The sequence below is a fragment of the Salmo salar genome, chromosome ssa24 (assembly GCF_905237065.1).
Source record: "Salmo salar chromosome ssa24, Ssal_v3.1, whole genome shotgun sequence".
Lineage (NCBI taxonomy): Eukaryota > Metazoa > Chordata > Actinopteri > Salmoniformes > Salmonidae > Salmo > Salmo salar.
The window spans coordinates 24,858,733-24,879,128 of NC_059465.1; the positions used below are offsets into that span (position 1 = coordinate 24,858,733).

The following is a 20,396-nucleotide window of genomic DNA, read 5'->3' on the forward strand; positions in this document are numbered from 1 at the left end:
TCAGCATAGAAGTCATCATGCTTTTCTGTCATCTAAGTTTCAGAAATATGAAATTCATTATTTGAAAACTTATTTAAAAAGTTTAAATGTATTGAAAACCTGAAAAGTAATGGATGATTAAGTGTCAGAATCGATTACCTTTTAAGGAAACTCAAATTGCGTAATGAGATGGAGTTGAAGGTGCACGTCGGAGAAGGAAGCCGGGGAGCGCGCTTGTTTGAAATTGAAAAGTGTCACGATAGCGTTTGATAAAGAATAACATCAAAACATAGCAGCTGCATTATACGTGGGATGCACTGTTTAGCGCTACATCCCGAGGGGTTCGTGCTGATTGTGACAGCCGGTAAAATGGTGTTCCTTGAGAAAGCAAGAACAATTATATATGTCAGGGGAAGTGCAGTATTATCATAAGGAGACGTATACTTGGAATACGGAGGAGTAATGGAGGGAAAAAGAGAGGCAGAGGAGGTCTACGAGAGGGAGGAAGATGGTGAGCTTGAGTCGGTTAAAAATAGCAGAAAAAGGGAGATGGTTTGTTAAAGATTAATGGTAGCAATTGTAAGCAGAGTGAGCTGAAGACAGGAGGATAAATGGAAGTGAATGAGGGCGAAGTATTGGAGGTGGTAGATGTGGTGAAGTTCTCCGAGCCAGAGACTTGCACCGAGGGTCAGGATAAAGCTGAGTCTGTGATAGTAGTAGGAGTTAAGTTTTTGGAAAAAGTGGACCCTTGCCTTTTGGCTGATCCAAAAGGGAAGAATCCTGGTGTTTGTGATGCTTGTCTTTTGGTGCGACGCAGACGGTGGTGAAACAGAAGAGTCATTGTCTGTTCTTTTGAGTTTTGATGTTGAGTCTGCCTGACAAAGTAATGTTAGGATATATAAGTTATCCCGTAAGAGCTTTTGTACCGAATACATTACGTTATTACAGGTGTCAAGCTTATGGGCATGTGGCAGCAGTGTGTAGGAGGGAGGTTGTGATAAGTGTGCAGAAGAGCATGAGACAAAAGAATGTGTCGCATTGGGGAAAGTAGTGGTATGTGTTAATTGTAGGGGTGCTCATGGGGCTGGGGATCAGAAATGTCCTATGCGAGAGAGGCAGGTTGAGGTTTCCAGGCTTAGAGTAGTGCATCAATTGTCATATGCTGAGGCAGTGAAGATGGGTCAGGGTCAAGGGGAGGGATCCTGAGAGGGATGGTGTGAGTAGATCTGTACCAGTACAGAGGGATAGGCCAACAAGAGAGATGTTTCAGTACGAGTGGATGTTTAGCATTTATAGCAATGTTTATCAACTATACTGCAGGGATGGAACGTAAGTCGCAGAAAATTGAGGTTGTGGTGGTAGCTGCAGAGAGGTATTTGGGTGTGCGAGACTTGACATCCGAAGAGTTACAGGGTGTGTTAAGTGGGGATGTTCCATCCTTTCAGGTTGTTGGCATTATATTTTTTATTTAACCTTTAATAAGGCGAGTCAGTTAAGAACGTTGTTATTTACAATTACGTCCTACCCTGGCCAAACCCTGACGGCGCTGGACCAATTGTGCGCCGCCCTATGGGACTCCCAATCACGGCCGGATGTGATTCGGCCTGGATTCTAACTAGTGACTAGTGTCGCCTTTTCCACTGAGATGCAGTGCCTTAGACCGCTAATCCATTTGGCATGAGGTAGGACTAAATAGATTTAAATAGTGGAGTAGGGTGGTATTATTATTACTTTTTTTGTTTATTGTAGTGTTATGGTAGGGTATGTGTTTATTTATTTGTCAAGCAAAGTATATAGTAGGTGGCGGTAATGCAACATATTGAATGCCAGCCGCCGTGAAACCTCCTCGAAGAAGTAATGAGATGGACGTCAGCAGTCACAAGACCACCACAGATCACTCTGGCTCACTCCCCCAATCGCAGATGTGTATAATGTGGGCTGTTCTACAGGCCCGATGGCTATGACAAACTTGGAACATCTCTTGGGATCTGGATGTGTGATCTCCGTCGAATTACGGCGCTGTTGTCACAAAATTTGCAAGAACTCTTCAGACTAAAGAATACACGTCTCGTCTGGGGGCGTTAACACGTCTGCTTGCCCGCGTCTTTGTCTGTGCGTGGCTAATGTTATTGTCAGGCTATCTAGCTGACTAGTCCAAGCATCACAGTAGAAAGCTAGCAAGTCAATATTGTGTGGTTATATCGGCGCTAAACTAGCTAGCTTGGCGCTTTAGTAGGAGCTGGTGTGTATGTGATGTTCTCCGTACTTTCGTACGGTAGACTTGTTACCAGAGCTGTTATTGGCGGACTCTCTCAAACAGATAGCCGTGACTACAGCCTGGTAACGGCAAGATGCGGTTTTGAGAAGGATTTTCGAAAAGGTATCTTGAAGAAAGGGATGTGCTACGGCGACGACGCTTGCTTTATTGCTCGACATAGATCTGCCGATGTTTTGGGTGAGTAACAAACTAATTTGACAAAAAAATACATACATTACATTGACAACTATTCTGTAACGTGATGATGTAACCTGTCAGGTTGTTTAGCTTGCTTGATAGCCAGCTAACAGGCCAGACTGCACATTTGCTAGCTAGTTTGTAACCTTAGTGTTGCATGTTGTCAAACAATTTTTAAAAAACAGGGACACTAAACTTTTTTTTCTCTAATGACCAATGCGTTAACAGCTATTCGCTTAGCTTCAAGGCAAGAAAATAATGTACTGCTTCAAGCCAAGAGAATGTTTTACTGCTTACTGGGTTATCTGCCATCATTGCCATCTCATTAGTATCAGCCTTCTTCTGCTTCCCTTTGAGGGGTCCTAGAAGTCAGCTGCCTGTAGTAGTTTCAGAGTTGTAATGAAAGGGGGGCAGCCATAACCATTATTATGTACACATTAAGAAATAGATTAGACAGATGGAGAGTATTGGCAATTGTTTAGGACTTCAAATAAATTGTTATTTGTGACATGCTTTGTAAACAACAGGTGTAGACTAACAGTGAAATGCTTAATAGCCCGTCCCAATAATACAAAGAGAAAAATAATAAATACACAATGAGTAACGATAACTTGGCTATATAAAGTACCGATTCAATGTTTGAGGTAATTGAGGTAGATACAGTGCATTTGGAAAGTATTTGAACCCCTTGACTTTTTCCACATTTTGTTATGTTACAGCCTTATTCTAAAATGGATTAAATAAATACATTCTTAGTCTACACAACACCTTTTGCAGCGATTACAGCCTTGAGTCTTCTTGGGTATGACGCTACAAGCTTGGCACACCTGTATTTGGAGTTTCTCCCATTATTCTCTGCAGATCTCCTCAAGCTCTGTCAGGTTGGATGGGGAGCGCTGCTGCACAGCTATTTTGTTATCTCTCCAGAGATATTCAATCGGGTTCAAGTCTGGGCTCTGGCTAGGCCACTCTAGGACATTGAGACTTGTCCCAAAGCCACTCCTGCGTTGTCTTGGCTGTGTGCTTAGGGTCGTTGTCCTAATGGGAGGTGAACGGTCACCCCAGTCTGAGGTCCTGAGTGCTCTGGAGCAGGTTTTCATCAAGAGTCTCTGTACTTTGCTCCGTTCATCTTTCCCTAGATCCTAACCAGTCTCCCAGTCCCTGCCACTGAAACATCCCCACAGCATGATGTTTCCACCAACATCCTTCACCGTAGTGATTGTGCCAGGTTCCCTCCAGATGTGACGCTTGGCATTCAGGCCAAAAAGTTCAATCTTGGTTTCATCAGACCAGAGAATCTAGCTTCTCATTGTCAGAGTTCTTTAGGTGCTTTTTGGTAAACTCCAAGTGGGCTGTTATGTGCCTTTTACTGAGTAGTGGCTTCCGTCTGGCTGCTGGTCACCTCCCTGACCAAGATCTGTACCTTGACACAATCCAGATCAGTATCTCGACGCAATTTTGTCTCAGAGCTCTACGGACAATTCCTTCGACCTCATGGCTTGGTTTTTGCTCTGACATGCACTGTCAACTGTGAGACCTTATATAGACAGGTGTACCTTTCCAAATCATGTCCGATCAATTGAATTTACCACAGGTTGACTCCAATCAAGTTGTGGAAACATCTCAAGAATGAGCAATGGAAACAGGATGCACCTGAGCTCAATTTCGAGTCTCATAGCAAAGGGTCTAAATACCTATGTAAATAAGCTATTTCTGTTTTTATTTTTTATAAATTCGCAAAAAAAATCTAAACCTGTTTTTGCTTTAATTATGGGGTATTGTGTGTAGATTAAGGATAAAAAAAATATGTAATCCATTTTAGAATAAGGCTATAACGTAACAAAATGTGGGAAAAGTCAAGGGGTCTGAATACTTTCCGAATGCACTATGTGTACACACGTTGAGTGTACAAAACATTGGGAACATCTGCTCTTTCCATGAGACTGACCAGATGAAAGCTATGATCCCTTATTGATATCGCCTGTTAAATCCACTTCAATCAGTGGAGGAGACAGGTTAAAGAAGGATTTTTTAAGCCTATTGCTAGAGACATTTGAGACATGGATTGTGTATGTGCCATTCAGAGGGTGAAGGGGCAAGATGAAATATTTAACTGCCTTTGAGGGGTGTGGTGCCAGGTGCACCGGTTTGAGTGTGTTTCAAGAATTGCAACATTGCTGGGTTTTTCACACAAGTTTCCCGTGTGTATCAAGAATAGTCCACCACCCAAATGACATCCAGCAAACTTGGCTGAACTGTGGGTAGCATTGGGGTCAACATGGGCCAGCATCCCTGTGGAATGCTTTTGACACCTTGTAGAGGTTATGTCCAGACAAATTGAGGCTGTTCTGGGTGCAACTCAATAGTAGGAAGGTGTTCTTAATGTTTTGTACACTCGGTGTATAACTGGGAATAGAGTGATTAGGCAACATGATGGATAAAACAGTAGCAGCAGCGTATGTGATGAATAAAGAACATAAAAAGAATAGTCCGGGTAGCTATTTGGTAAACTGTTCAGGGTGCTGTTGGTTCCAGACTTTGCATTAGTGCGGTAGCAGAGAGAACAGTATGACTTGGGTGGCTGGAGTCTAACCATTTTTACGGCCCTCCTTTGACACATCCTGGCATAGAGGTCCTGGATGGCAGGGAGCTCAGCCCCAGTGATTTACTGGGCTGTACGCACTACCCTCTGTAGCGCCTTGGGATCGGATGACAAGCGGTTGCCATACCAAGCGGTGATGCAGCCAGTCAAGATGCTCTCAATGGTGCAGCTGTAGAACTTATTTTGAAGACCAATGCCAAAATGTTCAGCCTCCTTGGGGGAAGAGGTGTTGTCATGCCCTCTTCACGACTGTTGTGTGCGGTCCATGATAGATCCTTAGTCATGTGGACACCAAGGAACTTTAAGCTCTCAAACCACTCTACAGCCCGACGACGTGAATGGGGGGCGTCCTTTCTTTTTTTTATCTCTTGCTTGTTTATTTTTTACTATGTATGCTACAACCAGTTCATCTCAGAGAGATTTGGTTTTTCATTCACACATTACCCCAGGCCACAATATATAGGGTGTACCTAACTGGTCCTGGACCTCAGGAGAACACTGTTACAAAACGTTCATATATACAGGTAAGTGCCAAAATAAAGCTGAAGTTCGGCACCAAAGTCTACACCTATTCGTCAGTGATTGGTCAACATTAGGGATTCTTCAATAAAGTATTTGTCATTCAATGAGTGACGACTCGTTTTCATGCATTTGTTTTCATTGAAAAATACTGCCCCAAACATCTTAGATGTAAAATTGCGCCACTAAGATCTCTTTGGCAAAAACGTCCAATCAAATTCTGACTATTTTGAGGAAGTATATAGTTGCTATGGTGTCTCAAAATGGACAAACGGTACTATTGCTGTTTTTTTCTCGTTTTTCAAGCAAAGGTCTTTTTAAGGGAGTAAGCAAACACACTCGTTACGGTTCGGCTAGCAGAGTTCGACTAGGCGCCAGGCGGGCTGAAGCGTGCTGACGCCTTTTTAGGGTAATGTGTGTGTATAGATATAGATCTATCTATATATACATATCTCTCTCTGTTGAAGTCGTAAGTTTACATATACCTTAGCCAAATACATTTAAACTCAGTTTTTCACAATTCCTGACATTTAATCAGAGTGAAAATTCCCTGTCTTAGGTCAGTTAGGATCACCACTTTTATTTTATGAATGTCAAATGTCAGAATAATAGTAGAGAATGATTTATTTCAGCTTTTATTTATTTTATCACATTCCCAGTGGGTCAGAGGTTTACATACACTCAATTAGTATTTGGTAGCATTGCCTTTAAATTGTTTAACTCGGGGTCAAACGTTTCGGGTAGGCTTCCACAAGCTTCCCACAATAAGTTGGGTGAATTTTGGCCCATTCCTCCTGACAAGGCTGGTGTAACTGAGTTAGGTTGTAGGCCTCCTTGCTCGCACACGCTTTTTCAGTTCTGCCCACAAATTTTCTATAGGATGGAGGTCAGGACTTTGTGATGGCCACTCCAATACCAAAGGTTGCAAGTTCAAATCCCCGAGCTGACAAGGTACAAATCTGTCGTTCTGCCCCGAACAGGCAGTTAACCCACTGTTCCTAGGCCGTCATTGAAAATAAGAATTTGTTCTTAACTGACTTGCCTAGTTAAATAAAGGTAAAATAAAATACCTTGACTTTGTTGTCCTTAAGCCATTTTGCCACAACTTTGGAAGTATGCTTTGGGTCATTGTCCATTTGGAAGACCCATTTGCAACCAAGCTTTAACTTCCTGACTGATGTCTTGAGATGTTGCTTCAATATATCCACATAATTTTCCTCCCTCATGATGCCATCTATTTTGTGAAGTGCACCAGTCCCTCCTGCAGCAAAGCACCCCAACAACATGATGCTGCCACCCCCGTGCTTCACGGTTGGGATGTTGTTCTTCGGCTACTTTTAACAATTTCCACAAACTTTTACAAAAACACATTTACTGGAAGAACTGTGCAGATACAAAGTTTGGTACCAGAATAAAACTGAGGGAGATTGTACTGTAATTCTGTTACAAAGTTTTGCAAAATATGTTTGATTTCTTTTCTGGCAAATGTTTTTTAGTTTTCATTTACTTTGAATAATTGACAAAGTAGTCATTGCACATAGGGTTGTATTGGTTGTTGAACTTTGGTTTTAGTTTGGCATACATTTTAAAGGGAAGACTTTGGAGTCTTCATGTAATTCCGTTACTGTGGAATTGCCCCGGCCTCAACAAAAGCCAGAAAATCCACCTTGACTAGATTGAAAATCACCATCCACTTGAGGCTACATGTTGTTCTCTGTGTGGTTTGGGAGGAAGTAGTGTCTTAGTCAGGAGTGTTAAGAATAATCATAATCCAATCCTGATTCTTTCCTATCCTGTGTTATCCTCTTTTTAACCAAACTGTTTGTGGTCTCCTTAGGCGTTGCAGATGGAGTGGGGGGTTGGAGAGACTACGGGGTGGACCCATCACAGTTTTCAGGGACACTGATGAAGACGTGTGAGCGGCTGGTAAAGGAGGGACGCTTTGTTCCAAGCAACCCTGTGGGCGTCCTCACAAGCAGCTACTACGAGCTCCTACAGAACAAAGTGCCTCTGCTAGGTGAGTAAAGCCAGCCCTTGAGGATCACTGTTTTGTGAACCTGGAGGCTGGTGCAAAAATAAATCACTAGTGTCAGCCTCATGCTTACTAGAATAGGCATTTAGAGTAGAGCAGCGGTTCCCAAACTAGGGGTCACGACCCTATGCGGGGTCGCCTGATATGAAAGTGGGGTCATGGGAAAATTGCCAAAATCTGAAGAAAATAATACACTACCGTGCAAAAGTTTGGGGTCACTTAGAAATTTCCTTGTTTTAGAAAGAAAAGCACAAAAAAATGGTCCTTTTAAAATAACATCAAATTGATCAGAAATACAGTGTAGACTTTGTTAATGTTGTAAATGACTATTGTAACTAGAAACGGCAGATTTTTTTTATGGAATATCTACATAGGTGTACAGAGGCCCAATGGCACATTCCTGTGTTCCAATGGCACATTGTGTTAGCTAATCCAAGTTTATCATTTTAAAAGGCTAATTGATCATTAGAAAACACTTGCAAGTATATTAGCAGAGCTGAAAACTGTTGTTCTGATTTAAGAAGCAATAAAACTGGCCTTCTTTAGACTAGTTGAGTATCTGGAGCATCAGCATTTGTGGGTTCGATTACAGGCTCAAAATGGCCAGAAACAAAGAACTTTCTTCAGAAACTCATCAGTCTATTCTTGTTCTGAGAAATGAAGGCTATTCCATGCAAGAAATTGCCAAGAAACTGAAGATCTCGTACAACGCTGTGTATTACTCCCTTCACAGAACAGCGCAAACTGTCTCTAACCAGAATAGAAAGAGTGGGAGGCCCTGGTGCACAACTGAGCAATAGGACAAGTACATTAGTGTCTAGTTTGAGATACCGACGCCTTACAAGTCCTCAACTGGCAGCTTCATTAAATAGTATCCGCTAAACCCCAGTCTCAACGTCAACAGTGAAGAGGCAACTCCGGGACGCTCAGACTGGCCAATAAAAAAAGAAAAGATTAAGATGGGCAAAAGAACACGGGCAAAAGAACACAGACACTGTACAGAGCAAGATTGGAAAAAAGTGTTAAGGACAGATGAATCTGAGGTGTTCGGATCACAAAGAAGAACATTCGTGAGAAGCAGAAAAAAATGTAAAGATGCTGGAGGAGGCAATGTGATGGTCTGGAGGTGCTTTCGTTGTGGGAAATTTGTACAGGGTAAAAGGGATCTTGAAGAAGGAAGGCTATCACTCCATTTTGCAATGCCATGCCATACCCTGTGGACGGCGCTTAATTGGAGGCAATTTCCTCCTACAACAGGACAATGACCCAAAGCACAGCTCTAAACTATGCAAAAACTTTTTAGGGAAGAAGCAGTCAGCTGGTGTTCTGTCTATAATGGAGTGGCCAGCACAGTCACAGGATGTCAACCCTATTGAGCTGTTGTGGGAACAGCTTGACCATATGGTACGTAAGAAGTGCCAATCCAACTTTTGGGAGGTGCTTCAGGAAGCATGGGGTGAAATCTCTTCAGATTAACTAGAATGCCAAAGGTCTGCAAGGCTGTAATTGCTGCAAATGGAGGATTCTTTGACGAAAGCAAAGTTTGAAGGACACAATTATTATTTCAATTAAAAATCATTATTTATAACCTTGTCAAAGTCTTGACTATATTTCCTATTCATTTTGCAACTCATTTCATGGAAAACAAGGACATTTCTAAGTGACCCCAAACTTTTGAACAGTAGTGTATATACAAAATATAGAGATCTATCATATCGTCTTTGTATATCAAAATCATTGCAATGTGGTTAACCTTAAATATACACTACCGGTCAAAAGTTTTACAACACCTACTCATTCAAAGGTTTTTCTTTATTTTTACTATTTTCTACATTGTAGAATAATAGTGGAGACGTTAAAACTATGAAATAACACATGGAATCATGTAGTAAGCAAAAAAAGTGTTAAATATATCAATATATTTGAGTTTCTTCAAATAGCCACCCTTTGCCTTGACAGCTTTGCACAGGCATTCTCTCAACCAGCTTTACCTGGAATTATTTTCCAACAGTCTTGAAGGAGTTCCCACATATGCTGAGCACTTGTTGGCTGCTTTTCCTTCACTCTGCTGTCCGACTCATCCCAAACCATCTCCATTTGGTTGAGGTCGGGGGATTGTGGAGGCCAGGTCATCTGATGCAGCACTCCATTGCTCTCCTTCTTGGTCAAATAGCCCTTACACAGCCTGGAGGTGTGTTTTGGGTCATTGTCCTGTTGAAAAACATATTATAGTCCCACTAAGCCCAAACCAGACGGGATGGCGTATCGCTGTTGTAGCCATGTTGGTTAAGTGTGCCTTGAATTCCAAGTAAATCACAGACGTTGTCACCATCAAGCACCCCCACACCAGAACACCACCACCTCCATGCTTTACGCTGGGAAATACCCATATGGAGATCATCCGTTCACCCACACCGCGTCTCACAAAGACACAGCGGTTGGAACTAAAAATCTTCAATTTGCACTCATCAGACCAAAGGACAGATTCCCACCGGTCTAATGTCCATTGCTTGTGTTTTTGGCCCAAGCAAGTCTCTTCTTATTGCTGTCCTTTAGTAGTTGTTTCCTTGCAGCAATTTGACCATGAAGACCTGATTTCACACAGTCTCCTCTGAACAGTTGATGTCTGTTACTTCAACTCTGTGAAGCATTTATTTGGGCTGTAATTTCTGAGGCTGGTAACTCTTATGAACTTATCCTCTGCAGCAGAGGTAACTCTGGGTCTTCCATTCCTGTGGCAGTCCTCATGAGAGCCAGTTTCATCATAGCGCTTGGGTTTTGCGACTGCACTTGAAGAAACTTTCAAAGTTCTTAATATTCTGCATTGACTGACCTTCATGTCTTAAAGTAATGATGGACTGTCATTTCTCTTAGCTTATTTGAGCTGTTCTTGCCGTAATATGGACTTGGTGTTTTACCAAATAGCCCTTTCTTCGGTATACCCCCCCACTTTGTCACAACAACTGATTGGCCTAAATGCATTAAGGAGGAAAGACATTCCACAAATGAACTTTTAACAAAGCACACCTGTTAATTGAAATGTATTCCAGGTGACAACCTCATGAAGCTGGTTGAGAGTGCCAAGTGTGTGCAAAGCTGTCATCAAGGCAAAGGGTGGCTATTTGAAGAATCTCATAACATTTATTTTGATTTGTTTAACACTTTTTTTTTTTTTGGTTACTACATGATTCCATATCAAAACTATGAAATAACATGTCTTCACTATTATTCTACAATGTAGAGAAGAGTACAAATTAAACTCTGTTCTAAAACTTTTGACCGGTAGTGTAAATGAAAAATTATTCCAATTTATATATAATTCAACCAGACAGCACCCTTGGATCATGAGAAAAGGCTGCACTTGACCATTGTATCCCTCTGCCATATGGACGCATTGTATGATACACCGAGAGCAACTGGTGGCAAAAGAGCTGAGCACAGAACTGAGATATACTGCAGCAGGTAATTGATTGTAAACTATATTGAACAAAAATATAAACCCAACATGCAACAATTTCAAAGATTTGTACTGGGTTACAGTTCATATAAGGAAATCGGACAATTGAAATAAATTATTTAGGCTCTAATCTATGGATTTCACACGACTGGGAATACAGATATGCATCTGTTGGTCACAGATGCCTTTAAAAAAAAAAAAAGGGTAGGGGCGTAGATCATAAAACCAGTCAGTATTTGGTGTGACCACCATTTGCCTCAGGCAGTGCTTCACATCTCCTTCGCATAGATTTGATCAGGCTGTTGATTGTGGCCTGTGGAATGTTGACCCACTCCTCTTCAATGGCTGTGAGAAGTTGCGGGAATTGGAACACGCTGTTGTACACGTCGATCCAGAGCATCTGAAACATGCTCAATGGATGACATGTCTGGTGAGTGTGCAGGCCATGGAAGAACTGGGATATTTTCATCTTCCAGGAATTGTGTACAGATCCTTGCGACATGGGGCCGTGCATTATCATGTTGAAAAGTGGTGATGGCGGCAGATGAATGGCACAACAATGGGCCTCAGGATCTCGTCACTATCTCTGTGTATTCAAATTGCCATTGATAAAATGCAATTGTGTTCTTTGTCCATGTCTCCCCATACCATAACCACACCGCCACCATGGGGCACTCTGTTCACAACGTTGACATCAGCAAACTGCTGGCCCACGGTTGGATGTACTGCCAAATTGTCTATAATGACGTTGGAGGCGGCTTATGGTAGAGAAATTAACATTACATTCTCTGGCAACAGCTGTGGTGGACATTCCTGCAGTCAGCATGCCAATTGTACGCGCCCTCAAAACATCTGTGGCATTGCGTGACAAAACGGTGCATTTTTAGTGCCCTTTTATTGTACCCAGCACAAGGTGCACCTCTGTAATGATGCTGTTTAATCAGCTTCTTGATATGCCACACTTGTCAGGTGGTTGAATGATCTTGGCAAAGGAGAAATGCTCACTAATAGGGATGTAAACAAAATTGTGCACAACATTTGAGAGAAATAAGCTTTTTATGCGTATGGAAAAAAATCTTATTTCAGCTCATGAAACCAATACTTTACATGTTGTGGTTATATTTTTGTTCAATGTACATCAAACCACAGCCACTGCACACATGCCTGTTCTCATGTCTCCACATATTTTTGCGATCAGAGTATGATAATGTTCTATTTCACACCGAGGCTTGGTGGTTATCAAGGGGGAGTGTTGGGAAGATTTTTGTTGTATTGGGAGAGGAATGGTTGTCATTCACAATGACAACAGTTCATAAAGAAATAATTCACAAACAAAAAGCCTTGGCTTTCTGTGTAATTAGAAAGAAAGAATATTTAGGGAACTGAACGAACTGAACGCAAGCATGCAGGGGAAATACAAAAACCTTCTACAGATGAGTGACCGAATCAACAGTGGTTTCAGAGGAAAGAATTCTTATTGGAGAGAGTCTTTCAAAAGTGAATGATGCCCCTTCCCTCGGCTGTGCGTGTTTCTAACAGAAAACAGCATCAGTAAGTGTCCCACTTGAGTAATGACTGCTCACCTCCAACGCTTGGAAGAGCACTTTGGAACCTACTTCCCAATCTGTTTGGCTGTGATCCTGGCTCAGTTGACATGCCGGTAAGTGAAATCGAACAGCTGATCGAGCTGTCATGTGACCGAATGGATTCACGGGTCACTACGGAGGAGTTTTGGTTCCTTACTCCAAGGGAATACCCTGCTGTCTCCCTTTTGAGAATTAATGCAGCGATCAAAACAACTGGGAACTCAAATCTCCAACTTCAGTGCATTCAAGACAACTGGCAACTCTGGGGGGAATACTTTAAAAAAAAATGTTTTAATAAACTAGCTTCGAGTAGAACATTTTGAAGTCATCCAACTCGGAATTCCAACTCGTGAACTCTGGTCTCTTTCCAAAGAGCTGACATGATCACTGACGTCATGATTTGACCTTGTATTTTTCAGAGGTCCCAGTTGTCTTGAAAGCACCATCAGTGCTCTCGTCTTAAAACCAAATATCGTTCCAGGCTGGATGTTACTGCAGAGATGAGGTGCGCGCTGTCAGCCACGCCCCCTGACTTTGAGAAACTCAGACGCGACATGCATCAAGCCACACCCATCTCATTAGTGGTTTTGAGAAGATACATAGTCAATTGCAAATTAGTCTGACAGCCCCACATTAAAAGTATGTCTTCTCAACACACCATCACAATCAAAAATACGATTTGAATGTTTTTCAATTGACTACCATAGCCCCAAATAAAAAAGTTAACATTGGCTGTTAAGTACATTTCTTTCACATTTAGGATCGCAAGGATTTTCAGATATCAAAATGGTGTCGTGGGCTCAAAAAGTTTTGGAACCACTGCAGTAGAGGGAACAGTCATGGGATGGGCTGTTATTTTTTGGTCTGTGTGGTTAGACTAAGTGGCATGGGGCGCTGCTATTTAGATAGGATATTTGCATCGTGAGTCAGAGAGCTGCTGCATGCCTCTTACTATTTTTGTTGTTGCTGCTATGTAAAGACTAGTAGTAGCCTATTCCTGCAACTCAGCTCCAGAATCTCTTGTCTTGATCACAGTGCTTTGCTAGAATGAAGTATGCAGAAACATGTGGGAGAAAGAACTGAGTAAGGAGTCCAGAACGGTCTGTCTCGGTAGTCTGTACTTTTTTATCCCATCTCGCATGTAGAAGACAAAAACAAGTCAGTATTGTATTTTTCCATTGCGGTCATGAGGCCAGCAGTAATTGTATTACTATTGGAAAAACATTCAAGAACGAGAGTGAGTCAGAGTGTGAGGGGGTTGTATGGAGCACCCATAGCACATTCTGGTGGTCCAAACTAGATGACTCATCAGCAGGATGTTGCTGCACACAGAGCCATGTTTTTGCCGGTTCGGTTTACTTTTATGTTTCCTTCAATTTTATCCTTCCAAGGCCTCCCGAGTGGCGCAGTGGAGATTCTGGGTTCGAGTCTAGGCTCTGTCGCAGCCCGCCGTGACCGGGAGCCCCATGGGGCGGCGCACAATTGGCCCAGTGTCACCCGGGTTAGGGGAGGGTTTGGCTGGCAGGGATGTGCTTGGCCCATCGCGCACTAGTGACTCTTGTGGCGGGCTGGGCGCAGTGCACACCATGTGTACGGTGTTTCCTCCGACACATTAGTGCGGCTGCCTTCCGGGTTAAGTGGGCAATTGTGTCAAAAAGCAGTGCGGTTGTGTTTCGGAGGACAAACGGCTCTCGACCATAGCCTCCCCCGAGTCCGCACGGGAGTTGCAGCGATGAGACAAGACTGTAACTACCAATTGGATACCACGAAATTGGGGAGAAATCCATTGATCTATTCAACTTCATTAGTTACAGAATCAGGATGTAGGGTGTGACACTGTTGTGGAAATTCTTACACAGGGACACCTGAAGTCGATCTTAAATTAATTATTGTTTGTCAGTGCGCTGGAGAGGTTCCAACCAACTCAATGCACCATAGTACACATGTCAATCAGGAGCTCTACCTGGGCAGTCCCAGCAGTTGTCTTATATACGGCTATACACAGACAAGTTATATTTGCATGATTTAACATAATTAATTAATCATCACCGTTGCCTAGTTAAATAAAGGTTACTTAAAAAAATAAAAATAATAATAATATTTTTTATATAAATGTGACCGACCAATACTGTTTCATAACATGTGACAGACCAACACCTCACAAGGCTTCTTTCTAAGCTGAGCCCTTGAAACAGAGATTTTGTTCATTCTCAAACACGGTCAGGGCAAATTGCAGCTACTGATAGTGAGGATTTGTACAGTCAGCCACTTGCATGAACACAGAAATTGGTTATTAGAACAGCACAAACATTAAAGTTCCCATTACACCACCCATATATTCATCCTCTTGTGTTTCCCTCCAGGCAGCAGCACGGCCTGTATCGTGGTGCTGGACCGGCGGAGTCACAGGCTGCACACAGCCAACCTGGGAGACTCTGGCTTCCTGGTGGTGCGGGGAGGAGAGGTAGTGCACCGCTCCGATGAACAGCAGCATTACTTCAACACCCCCTTCCAGCTCTCTATCGCCCCGCCTGAGGCAGAGGGGGCTGTCCTAAGTGACAGGTCAGTTTTGTGGATTCTGTCGAAGCCATATTTTGTATTGTAAAGAAGCTGTGTAGCTATTTATTGGTTTGGTTTTGAAGCACAGCCCCTCAGTCTCAGCATTGGTTCAGCCCTTGAGCTGCTCCCTGGTTTGTACAGTGTTGCTGCAGCTTTATTGTCAGTACTGCCACAGTCAGTGTGCATGCAGGCCAGGGGCGGCTGGGGCCATGTGCTGGTGTTGCGGTGGCATGCCATCAGCTGCGCTGGATACTCCAGTGTGGGGTGGGTGTTGGATCCCTTCTACTGTCCCAGCCAGCTCCGTGTCATCACACACACAGAGGGGCAGACTAAGGGCCCTCCTCACAGCAGCCAATCCCAGGTCTGCTGGCCCACAGGCTTTCTGACCCCTGTATTCTAGAACAGGGAGATTATTTAATTTGGTGGATGTTTTGTCCTATTTCACATTATACGAATGTGTGAATTGGAAATGTTTTTTTTGCTCTTGTAAGACTTCCACACTGACTCAGTGTCTCTCTGTGCACCCTCAGTCCTGATGCTGCAGACAGCTCCTCCTTTGACGTCCAGTTGGGGGACATCATTCTCACAGCCACAGATGGCCTCTTCGACAACATGCCCGAACACATGATCCTACAGGAGCTGAAAAAACTCAAGGTACACCCTCGCATAAATCCTTGCAGTACCTGTGTGCAACAAACATGTTTACAGTAAGTAGAGTATTGAAGTGGAGGAACGAGACATTCCAAAAATGTTAACACACTATCCTCCATTTTTTTGGTGTTTTGCAGAAAACCAACTATGAGAGTATCCAGCAGACAGCCAGGAGCATTGCAGAGCAGGCCCATGTTCTGGCATACGACCCCAACTACATGTCACCTTTTGCGCAGTTTGCCTGTGACAATGGACTGAATGTAAGAGGTAATGACTATCACTTCTTCATGCGAGTGGAAATTGGAGACAAAGCCAAGGTAGTCCTCATTTCAGTCCATTGGCTCCATTCCTGCCCTGCTTCAGGGAGAATGACACCCAGAGAGGAATAAGAAGTGACTGATCCCTAGTTTTATTGTAGTTTTCCTTCCATTGGGGATGATACATTTGATTGTTCCCAAACTCAGTCCATTCATCCTACTGACTGCATCTTTCTCATTCCCACAGGAGGAAAGCCAGATGACATCACTGTGTTGCTGTCAATAGTGGCAGAGTACACAGACTAGAGACTGTATGGAGGCTAGGAAGGGAATTAGGAGTTTCCTCTTGAAGATGTCAGACTGCTTTGGTTCCTGCTGGCGGGGATTAAGGACTGATGTTGGTGGCTGAGCTGCCCTCCTGAGACCATCATTCCTCCAGGATACAATCAGGCCCATCTCTCAGATGGAACACTGACCATACATGCACTGACTTCACCATCAGAACTGAGTGTTAATCTTTAATAGCCTGAAGACATGGATGAATAAAGCAGAGGGTTGTCTGACACATCTGCTAGGCTACCTGCTGCAAAGTATCTATCTTGGAAAGGATCTAGTTGTCTTTGACCTAATCCCTGTTCAGTGGGATAAAGGATGTAGTCGTGTTGAAGATGAAGCTCTGGCTCTCACATGAGGAATAAGTCTGTTATTTTGGGATTTGGGCTGTAAAACAAAGCCCAGAAGGTAGAGATTAAGAAACGGGGTCAGTAGTAGCCAGTCAAAAGTTGATTGAGTCAGGAATGAAAATCTATGGATCGTACATGTGAGTATTCCGTCACAGGAGCTGAGCTGATTGAAGACAGTAAGTAACGTCAGAATACTATACTGAAAGAGAGTGGCTCTCCAGTTAGACTGGTCCGTGACTCGCTGACACCTGTCCTGGTCAGAGGAATAAGGCAACCTCAGAGTTATCTACAATAGAGAACTTTAGCTCCAGAGGACATATGAGATGGATGTGGTTCTGTACAGAGAGATGAATGAATATACTGTACATAATAAACATTGCATGAGAATAAAGGAGTAATAGCACAAGCAATAATAATATTGACTGTATAAGGAGATGGTGACATAAGCAAAGGACTTGTATAACACACAGCATCAACTACTATTAACAACAAGCAATAGTAACAACCAACAGTAAATCTTCAAGGTTCAATATCATCACTCTTGTCCACTTGGAGAGACTGAGGAGGCTCTGACCTGAGCAGGCAGGACTGTCAGGTGTCCTGCCCTCTAGCAACATATTGGTGATCTAGTAGCAGAGGTCACTGGGTTTGGGGATCCCTTAGTCTCTCTGGCACCAGCAGGGATTGGTAGAGTGAGCTGCATAAAGTTATAACTCACAGGCAGGAGAATCTGTAAGATATACCATTAAGTCTGAATAATAAGGCTACGAAAAACATCACTTTCAGTGACTCAGATTAAACAAAATCCTATTAATAAAACATATTGAAGGGCAAACATTTTTATGCAGGCATAAGGGCATGTGTCTATGTGATGTGAATGAATGTTGAAATGTTTTGGTAGATTTTTGAACAAGGGACTGTGATATTTTAAGTAGTTTGGCTGATCTAATGGGTTGTATGAAGACCAGGTGCCGTTGCTGCATACTTTGCCATATCAGTTTCTGACCGTTCACTGGAAGTGCTACTTTGTCCCAGACCTGCTGTTTTTGACTCTTTCTCTCTCACTCTCAACCTCATGCTCTGCTATGAAAAGCCAACTGATATTTACTCCCGAGGTGTTATCCTGTTGCACCCTCTATAACCACTTCGGTTATCTGACTCTGCTGGTCATCTATGACCGTTTAAATGTCTTTAAGAACGATTTGGCCTTAATGGCCATGTACTGTTATAATCGCCACCCGGCAGAGCCTGGTTCCTCTAGGTGGTTCCTGCCTTTTTAGGGGGTCTTTCCTAGCCACTGTGCTTCTACATCTGCATTGCTTGCTCTTTGGGGTTTTAGGCTGGGAATCTGTATAGCACTTTGATGACTGCTCTTGCAAAATGGGCTTTATAAAATACATTTGAGTGCAATTTGAGTTGTACATAGACCAAGTTAATTGTTTCTAAGGATGGGACATTTTGACTTGATGTTTCTGTTAAACCTGTCCTCACTCCTGCAGTGATGCGAGGGGTGTGAGTGTAACTGCAAGTGATGTGGAAGGTTATGTGTGATAGAGTAACCTCTAGCCTGTCTGTTTTATATTGTATACATGTGGAATGGATGTTTTTTGTATCTATGCTACACAGCTTTCTTCAGTATCCACTGGGATGCAATGGTAATGACCATTTACGCACAAGGTTAAAGAAAGCATATCTGTAAGATCACAGTTGATATTGGTCAGGTGACCATGTTAGTTGGGAATCTGGACTGCACACAGCTTCAATTTAGCTTTAGGCATAATTGTTCACAATCAGCATTTCCTTGTCTCATCAGTTGTAAAGCTCCAATAGCACATTTCATTAAGTCATCATTTTATTTTACTAGGCAAGTCAGTTAAGAACAAATTCTTATTTTCAATGACAGCCTAGGAACAGTGTGTTAACTGCCTTGTTCAGGGGCAGAATGACAGATTTTGTACCATGTCAGCTCGGGGATTCATTCTTGCAACCTTTCGGTTACTGGCCCAATGCTCTAACCACTAGGCTACCTGCCGCCCCATAATAATCAGGTCACTTTTATTTCATCTTTAATTGCAGGTTTTCATTTTCATTGTTGCTGCAGACAAATGCACTATGCATTTACAACATTACTTGTGTGCAGCAACATTTTAAGAGTAAACATGTACTATGCACATGTTCATTTAAACAGCTAATGAACACAGAGCAGAAACTGAAGCCATATGATTCACACTTTTCCCATCCATGCCCTGCTGTCTAACAATTAATTTACGCCATCTGATCCCCTTTCACCATGGGACATATTTGAATGAACAAGCAATTTTTTTTATTTTTAAGGGTTGAAAAAGCATGACATCTTTAGAATCCTTAATATTCTGTGTATCATCTGTAGTACCCTTGGTGTTCTTCTTGTTGATGTAATGGTGCACCCTCACTGAAGGCTACTGTCCTGCTTCAAGGGCTCTCCCCTAACTAGGAAAATAATATTGATTCTGGTACAGACTGGCTATCAGGTGTTTCATCATAAAAATAAAAAAACGAAAGCATTTAACAATACCCTGCATACCTTTTCAAATGCGCAGGGAGTTGAAAGGCATCTGCACTGGATGACACAAATGTTTTTGTAAGCATTATGGCACTAGAGGTTGCCGATAACCTCATCAACCTTAAAGTACAAGCAAAACCTCCCTGTCAGATGGCACTATTATCAAAGCTAGCTTCCCCATTATGTCCATGTCCGGCTCTCCACTGGCCTAGTGACCTGACCAGACAGTTTTGTTCTGTTGGCCAATTCTAGACTTCAGTTCAAAAAGCAAAGTTTGTTACAATGAGAGCTGCTTGTATCTTTATTTTGATTGTGCAGGTTCTAAACATGTTTTCAAAGCTGTCATATTTAAATAAAGAGTATAGTATTTATTACCCTTGTTCTTTTCCTTTAACAGACCCTTGTCATAGGTTTTTCTTGTGTCAATATTGTTTGTTCACTGGTCTCTGAAAGTTATATTTACTTGCACAGTAGGCTGAACATGTCCTGAGATAATGAACACATGTAGGTTAGAAGCACAAGAGCATCTAGAACAAGAACAGGCTACAATTGTAATACCAGCTAGGTAGGCTATACATGATCATGTGTTTCTGATAGAGAATCTCTCCATAGTTGTTCTCTCTTCAGATGGAACCCTACTGCTTCCTGCCAGGCAGCAATTCCCTGCTGTGGCTTGTCAATGCCTCTGTCTCAGCACCACAATGGACTAGACTCACTATGAGCCTGTTTCCCTCGCAGTTGTCTGCTCTTATGCAACCAGAGGAAACTGCCTGAAGCTACATGAGAATGCTCAGTGTGATCTGTATGTTTAGTTACACATTCCTCAGGTGTGACATCTCCATGCGCTTGGCTTGAGGAATGTTTTCATGGGCAGGTCTAGATCAACTATACATCACTTAAAAGAGATTCTGATACTTTTTAGCCAGTAGTTCTGAAGGTAGCACTCACGAGCCAAAAGTGGACTTGTGTAGATATGTGCACCACATAATTTCTCTTTCATGATGATTATGCAAGTATAAACTGCACATTGACACATCCAGCCCAAAGTGGAAGTTAAAAAAAAATACTTCTCAC

General features: G+C 42.6%; 1 protein-coding gene across 1 annotated transcript; it reads left to right on the forward strand.

The window, feature by feature from the left end:
• Positions 1–1,611: 1,611 nt before the first annotated feature.
• On the forward strand, positions 1,612–19,696 carry LOC106585473 (protein phosphatase PTC7 homolog). Its single transcript, XM_014171707.2, has 6 exons — positions 1,612–2,434; positions 7,393–7,572; positions 14,994–15,192; positions 15,720–15,843; positions 15,978–16,107; positions 16,345–19,696. The coding sequence occupies exons 1-6, from the start codon at positions 2,233–2,235 to the stop codon at positions 16,401–16,403; spliced, it is 894 nt and encodes a 297-aa protein (XP_014027182.2). The 5' UTR covers positions 1,612–2,232; the 3' UTR covers positions 16,404–19,696.
• Positions 19,697–20,396: the final 700 nt, after the last annotated feature.

Coding starts and splice junctions, on each gene's coding strand:
- LOC106585473 (XM_014171707.2), top strand. CDS start 2,233: ATGTTCTCCGTACTTTCGTACGGTAGACTTGTTACCAGAGCTGTTATT. Junction 2,435..7,392: donor TAGATCTGCCGATGTTTTGG/GTGAGTAACAAA, acceptor TGGTCTCCTTAG/GCGTTGCAGATGGAGTGGGG. Junction 7,573..14,993: donor GAACAAAGTGCCTCTGCTAG/GTGAGTAAAGCC, acceptor GTTTCCCTCCAG/GCAGCAGCACGGCCTGTATC.